The 7,601-nt window shown below is 44.6% G+C and overlaps 1 protein-coding gene across 1 annotated transcript in view; it reads left to right on the top strand.

Moving 5' to 3' along the window:
* The window catches only part of MTMR12 (myotubularin related protein 12), a 91,547-nt gene that overhangs the window by 66,857 nt on the left and 17,089 nt on the right, over nucleotides 1-7,601 (top strand). The window contains exons 8-9 of the mRNA XM_012807068.2: nucleotides 516-591; nucleotides 7,129-7,235. Coding sequence (XP_012662522.1) covers nucleotides 516-591; nucleotides 7,129-7,235 — 183 coding nt within the window. The remainder of the gene's footprint in view (nucleotides 1-515; nucleotides 592-7,128; nucleotides 7,236-7,601) is intronic.

Here is a 7,601-nt window from a genome sequence, read left to right as displayed (position 1 = left end):
CAGCTCATAGCAACCTCAAACTCCTGGGTTAAAGCGATTCTCTTGCCTCAGCCTCCCAAGTAGCTGGGATTACAGGCATCTGCCACACGCCCGGCCATATTTTTTGATGCAGTTGTCATTGTTATTTAGCTGACCTGGGCCAGGTTCAAACCCACCACCCTTGGTGTATGTGGCTATTGCTGTAACCGTTGTGCTACGGGCGCTGAGCCAGGGATGGTGTTTTCTAATTCCTTCATTTTATAGAAGAGGAAACAAACCTGGAAAGGAAGAACATCTTACCTAGGGTTATGCAAAATCAGAGACAGAGTGGATTTGAACTTGGAATCCCATTGATTTGTCCAGAGTATTTTACACTGAACTGAGAGTAACAGTTCATCTGAGCTGGTTCTTCTTAGCAGGGAGTATGGTTCTTGTCGTAACACTCTGCTTAGCTCCTTCGTGTTCGTTGAAGTTGACCCTTTATATTTTGTGAATTAAGTGTAATATTAAACTTTGATAACATCTCATTCTTCTAGGTTGCCAGCATACTTTGTTGTCCCCACCCCTCTTTCTGAAGAGGATGTGCAACGATTTCAGGGTCATGGCATACCAGTAAGTGCGTCTGGAAACCCTAAGAGGTCTGGGTTGTTCAGTGGCCTATCCTGACAGTGGTTCTGCTGATGCTTTTGGCTTCAGCACTGAAAAATTTGTCCTCAGTCCAAGACAGATACAAAAATATCTTAGGGACTCCCTAGAGGAATCTCTTAAACATGACTGGGACAGCGTTTTTAAGGTTTTCAAGTTTTAAAGGTTGATTTCTAAGCAGAGATAGTTAAAAAGCTTGCTTTTGTTTTTTCTTTTGAGGCAGAGTCTCACTTTGTCACCTGGCTCAAGTACAGTGGCATTGTGTCACAGTGGCATTATCATAGCTTGGAGCAGCCTCAAACTCCTGGGCTCAAGAGCTCTGCCTGTTTAGCCTTCTGAGTAGCTGGGCCTTCAGGCAGCACTACCATGCCCACATCATTTTTTCTATTTTCAGTAGTGATGGGGTCTTAAATCACTCAGGCTTGTCTCAAAATCCCAACCTCAAGCTGTCCTCCCACTTTGGCCTCCCAGAGTGCTAGAATTACAGCCATGAGCCACAATGCCTGATTAATGTTTAAAAAGCTTTAAGAGGATCATAGATCTGTCTGGTGTTGAAAGGAAGCCTTCTTTGACTCGTGAATCATTTTAAACCAGAGCTGAACCACTCTAAGGGCAGTAGGCTTCAAGATTCTTTTTGGACCACACTATTAATCTGTGTGCGGGCATGGTTGTGTTTTCTCCCAGGAACAACAAGGAATGCTTCTTAGTTCTCAAGACTAGAGTGGGGTGGGAGCTATATTTAACACGTCACTAATCAAAGAGAGCAAAACTCTGGCAGTTGCTCCAGTTTCTAATTGGTGGTTGGAAATTGCCAAACCCACAGGGTATTTGGTAACGAATGAGAATTACAGATAAATGCTGTGCTGTACACATGGCTGGTTCACCAAAAGGGTCACTCCTGTATGGATGGAAAGATGATTAAGCAAGGGTCACATGCCCAGACAGAGTAGGTAATGAGTAAGTGTGACCCTTGTAGTGAACCAGAGGCACTCTGCCTGGTCTGACAATAGTTTTCAGCACTAGCCATTGTGTGCCACGTGGTCTGGGTGTTGGCAAGTGTCCGGATTTTTCAGGAGAAGCCAGAGATACAGATTTTTTAATGTGTTTTTTCCTGATTTATAAATATATGCAGCTGATTCAGATGTTTAAAAAACATGCCTTTGGGCTGGAGTTGACAAATATTCCATCACCTTGCAACCTTTGATTTAGAGTAGCAGTTCTCAATAGTGTATATGCAAGGGCAACTTGAGAATAATGCATATAGATATAAAATAGAGTAGCAATTCTCAAACTTTTTGGTCTCAGGACTCTTTATACTCTTAAAAATTATTGAGGATCTTAGAAAGGTTTTGTTTATGTGGGTTGTATTTACTGATATTTGGCTTATTAAAATTTCAAGTTGAGGCCAGGTAGGTTGGCTTATGGCTGTCTGTAATCCTAGCACTCTGCAAGGCCTAGGTGTGAGGTTCACTTGAGTTCAGGAATTTGAGACCAACCTGAACAAGAGCGAAACCCCATCTCTACTAAAAATAGAAAAATTAACCAGGTATTGTACCAAATGCCTGTTATCCTAGTTTGAACCCAGGAATTTGAGGTTGCAATGAACTATGATGGCATCACTATACTTTATCCAGGATGACAGAGTGGGGACTATGTCTCCAAATAAATAAAACAATGCCTTTTATCTTACTAATTTTTTTTTTTTTTTGCAGTTTTTGGCCGGGGCTGGGTTTGAACCCGCCACCTCCGGCATATGGGACCGGCGCCCTACTCCTTTGAGCTACAGGCGCTGCCCAATTATCTTACTCGTTTTTTGTGTGTAAAAAATGTTACTTGTATTAATGTGTAATTGGTTATTGTTTTAAAATAAATTATTTTCAAAGTTTCTCAGTTTTAATGTGATAAATACCAATAGCTATAACTCACATGAAGACAAGCTCTTCAGGGTTCTCAATAATTTTTCAGGAGTCTGAGAACAACAAGTGATTTGGGAACCATTAATCCGTGTGGGCACCGGGGGTGTAAGCTCAGATCAGCAGTCACAGTTCCTATGCAGCAGGAGCTAACACTGAAGAGATGGCTTAGAGCTAGATTAGGGAGCATCTTGGAATTTTTTTAAATTGTGGTAAAATACACATAACGTAAAATTTCCCCTTAATGACATTTAGTATATTCTCAATGTTGTGCAGCTGTTACTGTGCTCTCCTAGAACATCTGCACATCTCCCTGCTTTCTTACTGGCTTTCCACCCAGTCTGTTCTTCCCTGCCTTCACTTACTCCTTTTCAGCCAGGAACTACAGAATTTGTCAGTTCGGTCATGTCCTTGCTGCCATTCTGGAAAACTCTGTGCTCTTTGACTGTCTGCTGTTCTCCAACCCTGAGCATTTAGCTCTGGGGCTAATGAACATTGCTGTAGATTATTCAAGCCAAACTGCAGACCCCTGAGCAGTTTTTCGTCTAACTCCTTTGGTTCCTGTATCATCCTGTGCTCTTTTTTTTTTTTTTTTTTTGAGACGGAGCCTCAAGCTATCCATGGCATCACAGCTCACAACAACCTCCAACTCCTGGGCTCAAGCCAGTCTCCTGCCTCAGCCTCCCAAGTAGCTGGGACTACAGGCGCCGGCCACAGCGCCTGGCCATTTTTTGGTTGCAGCCATCATTGTTGTTTGGTGGGCCAGACTGGGGATTCAAACCCGCCACCTTAGGTGTATGTGGCTGGCGCCTTAGCCGCTTGAGCCACAGGCGCCGAGCCCATCCTGTGCTCTTGAAGTTTGTGGTATCATCTTAACTCTCAGTGGCGACCTTCCCCTGCCTCAGTGGGAACCAGGACAGGGATAAGAGCCCCCTCTGCTTCCACCTTCTTGGCCTCCTGTTGTTCCTCTCTCTGCCCCTGTTGTCTTCATGTAGCATCTGACCCTCTGTCTGGGTTCTGATTACTGTAGATCCCTGTCCTGCCAGCCTTCTCTCTTCCATGGTTACCTTTCTGCGGTATATTCTGTTTTTCTTGAAGACTTCCTTAGGTCTCCAGCTACTATCTTGTTCTCCTGCTCTGAACTGCCAAACATATTTAAAGAGTATGTATTTATTCTCTCTACTTGTTTTTGTTGTTGTTGTTTGTTTGTTTGTTTTGTTTTGCTTTTGTTTTGAGACAGAGTCTCAGTCTGTCACCGCGGGTAGAGTGCCCTGGCATCATAACTAACAGCAACCTCAAACTCTTGGGCTCCAGAGATCCTTTTACCTCAGCCTCCCAAGTAGCTGGAACTACAGGCACTGCTACCATGCTCAGTTAGTTTTTCTATTTCTGGTAGAAACAGGGCCTCACTCTTGCTCAGGCTGGTCTCAAAACTCCTGAGCTCAAGCAATCATCTTGCCTCAGCCTCCCAAAGTGTTAGGATTATAGGTGTGAGCCACTGCTTCCGGCCTACCCTCCCTCCCTCTCTTCCTTCCTTCCTTCCTCCCTTCCTTCCCTCCCTCCCTCACTCACTCACTTGGACTAGCGTGCAGTGGTATCATCATAACTCAACCTCAAACTCCTCACCTTAATCGATCCACCTGCCTTGATCTCCCAATGTGCTGGGATTATAGGCATGAGCCATGGCCCAGCCTTTACTCTTTTTCAGCAAAACTTCTATTCCCCTCACTGTCTGACATTTTCCTCCCAGAAATCATTGAGCCTCAGATCTCTGCAGTTTTTTTGTTTGTTTGTTTGTTTGTTTTTTGAGATGGAGCCTCAAGCTGTCCCCCTGGGTAGAGTGCCATGGCCTCACAGCTCACAGCAACCTCCAACTCCTGGGCTCAAGTGAGTCTCCTGCCTCAGCCTCCCAAGTAGCTGGGACTACAGGCGCCCGCCACAGCGCCGGCCACTTTTTGGTTGCAGCCATCATTGTTGTTTGGCGGGCCCGGGCTGGGGATTCGAACCCGCCACCTTAGGTGTATGTGGCTGGCGCCTTAGCTGATTGAGCCACAGGCGCCGAGCCTCTCTGCAGTTTTTGACACTGATTATAATCTCTTTGCATTTATCTTTTACTCTCAACTCCTGACTTGGTTCCTGTCCTCACTTAGACTACTTTCCAGCCTCGGACTATAGATATTTTCTAAAGCTGTTTTGACTCTATTAAGAGAGAGACCTTAAAATGCACCAAATAATGAGTAATCCCCCTTCTGGTATCTCTGTGGTCCTTTCCCTGAGAGAAATCTATTGCAAGAATGGAAGACTTTTTGCTAAATTCGTATGAGAATTCTCTCTCTGAGCAAGAATTATGTTTGTTTCTATTTATTATTTCAGACAGAGAATAGTAAGATGAGACAGTTGTGATTGGAAGTTAAACGTGCCGCAGGAGAAGAGTTCCAAAGTGTTAAGAATTCTTAATTTTCTTAGAACCCGTCATCCAGCCATGCATCCAGCCGTGGCTGGAGCATCTCCCCCTTTATCTGATTGAGAGGCACAACTGCTTGGGCGTTCAAAATATTGCCACCCTTGGAGTGGGCTCAAATCTGCAGTAGTTTTGGCACGTTGCTTAGCCTGGTGTTAGAAAGGGGAGTAAGGGAAAAGCAGAGGACCCTTTGATTTGTCCGCATTCTAATCCTTATGCCTCATTCTGAATCCTCAAGTCCAGCTTGACCCCAAGAAGGGAGTTCCTAAAGCAGTTTCGTGTCGTTACCTCCCATGTTCAGAGCTCCAGGCCTGCCTTCCTCTCCTAAGGTCATGACCCTCATTTTCAGGGGCCTCCACATGGATGTTCCATAACTCAATATACCCAGTGCAGTTCCATCATGTTCCCCAGGAACCCCAAGTGGTTCTTCTTTGTGACTTTCTAAGTGTAGCACAGACCATCCTATGCACTAGTTTGATCTTTAACTCTTGGCTCATGCTGCTGCTTGTTCATCCAGAGTGTGATTTGTGTGTAGCAAATGAATGACAAAAAGGTTCCCCCTCTGGGCAGCTGAATTACAAAGGGTTTTTTTTCTTTCCAGGTTTATTTACCTTTTGGGCCTAGGTTGATAGCTTGGTCAGCAAAGCAAAAGCTGGACCTTAGCCACTCTGGAATGCTTAGCCTGGCCTTCATGCAGGGCCTAAAGTCCATAGCTTGCTTACCTAACCAACCAGCCCTTCCTGCCCTCCAGTCTAGGCTCTGCTGGCAGATTACTTTGCCACAAGACCAATTCCAGTCTATTTTCATTCCTGCAAAATAAACAAATGGAAACTCCGATGGTGTCCAGAAAAATATCTAAACATCTTAACCTGTCGCCTAGGCAGAAAAAAGCCCAAATGCCCACTTAGCCTGTCACTCATGTGGTTTCTTTTTCCTTGCCCTCTTTTTGTATACCACATTCTACTTTCTAGGATATTTTTAAGCTTATACTTCTTTTAAGAGTTCAATCTCGGCTTGGGCGCCCGTTGCATAGTGGTTAGGGCACTAGCCACATACACCAAAGTTGGTAGGTTCAAACCCAGCTCAGGCCAGCTAAAACAACAATGACAACTGCAACAAAAAATAGCCAGACATTGTGGCAGGCGCCTGTAGTCCCAGCTACTTGGGAGGCTGAAGCAAGAGAATCACTTAAACCAGGTGTCCTCAAACTACCGCCTACGGGCCACATGTGGCCCGCCTAGGATATTTATCCGGCCTGCCAGGTGTTTTTGCTGCAGCTGCCTGTCCTGCTTAGCAGCCGACTTGTCCCAGGGCCTACAGTTTGGCCCTCTAACGGTCTAAGGGACAGTGAACTGGCCCCGTTTAAAAAGTTTGAGGACTCCTGATTTTAAGCCCAGGAGTTGGAGGTTGCTATGAGCTGTGATGGGCTACAGCACTCTACTAAGGACAACAAAGTGAGACTCTGTCTCAAAAAGAAAAAGTTTAATCTCTGAACAGTATTTTAGTCCCCTTTGCCTTCTCACAACCCAGTGTAGTGCCTTGAATATATGAGTCTGTGTTTACTGTAGGTCAAGTAGCCAGCTTTCCTTTCTTCTCCTGTGAATTTTCTCTGATGATGGTGCTGCCTCCTTTTTGCCATTCTGGTAGAGCGTGGCCTTTGGAGTCAGATCGCTGCTCCTTTCTGTACAACTGGGGGAAGTCCTTCCATCTCTTTGAGCCTCAGTTTCTTGCTGCCAGTGGGCATAATAATCATCTCTGTTACAGGGAATGGCCATGATAATTAATCAATTCACACAAAATGCCCAACTTGTAGTAAGCTGCACTCCAGTGATAGCTACTATCCTGTCATCATGTTGTCGTTATTATCATCTAGCTTGCCAGCATGGAAGCCAGGTCAAAGGGCATATGTTAGACCATAACATAGTCTGAGTTCAACTACCTAGACTTGTTTTTCTTTTAAGATTCAGTGTTTTTTGTTGTGAGTAAATATTCTCTGGCTTAACACATTTGAATCAATCCAGCCATTACATACTGAAGTTAGAAATTTCCCTGTATGGATTTAAGTGCTAAGCTCACCTGACCCTTGTTGGGTGTGTATTATGTCTGGAACATCTTTACTCCCCTCTGCAGATATGGTGTTGGTCCTGCCACAATGGAAGTGCCCTTTTGAAAATGTCAGCACTGCCCAGAGAACAGGATGATGGCATTTTACAAACCCAGAAGAGCTTCTTGGATGGGTCAGTACTAGTTTTATGTTTTGTTCTTTTTTAGTTCAGTTTTTTATTCCAAGAAGCAGGGGATATTCTTAGTAGTATGTCTATTTCTGTTTGCCTTCTGGTACCTTAGTGCTAGGGAAATGCAACGTATAGCAGTTGTTTTTAATTACGGGTTTTTGGTTTTTGTTTGTTTGTTTGTTTTTGAGACAGAGTCTCACTATGTTCTTTGGGTAGCGTGCCATAGCATCATAGCTCACAGCAACCTCCAACTCTGGGGCTGAAGCAATTCTCCTGCCTCAGCCTCCCAAGCAGCTGGGACTACAGGTACCAGCCACAACACCCGGCTATTTTTTTGTTGTATTTATCATTGTGGTTTGGCAGGCTCAA

This window comes from Otolemur garnettii, unplaced genomic scaffold, assembly GCF_000181295.1.
Source record: "Otolemur garnettii isolate 467f Iridium unplaced genomic scaffold, OtoGar3 scaffold00063, whole genome shotgun sequence".
NCBI classification, from domain to species: Eukaryota; Metazoa; Chordata; class Mammalia; order Primates; family Galagidae; genus Otolemur; species Otolemur garnettii.
Note: the sequence above shows the minus strand (reverse complement) of the source record. Positions and strands in the feature narration are given on the sequence as shown.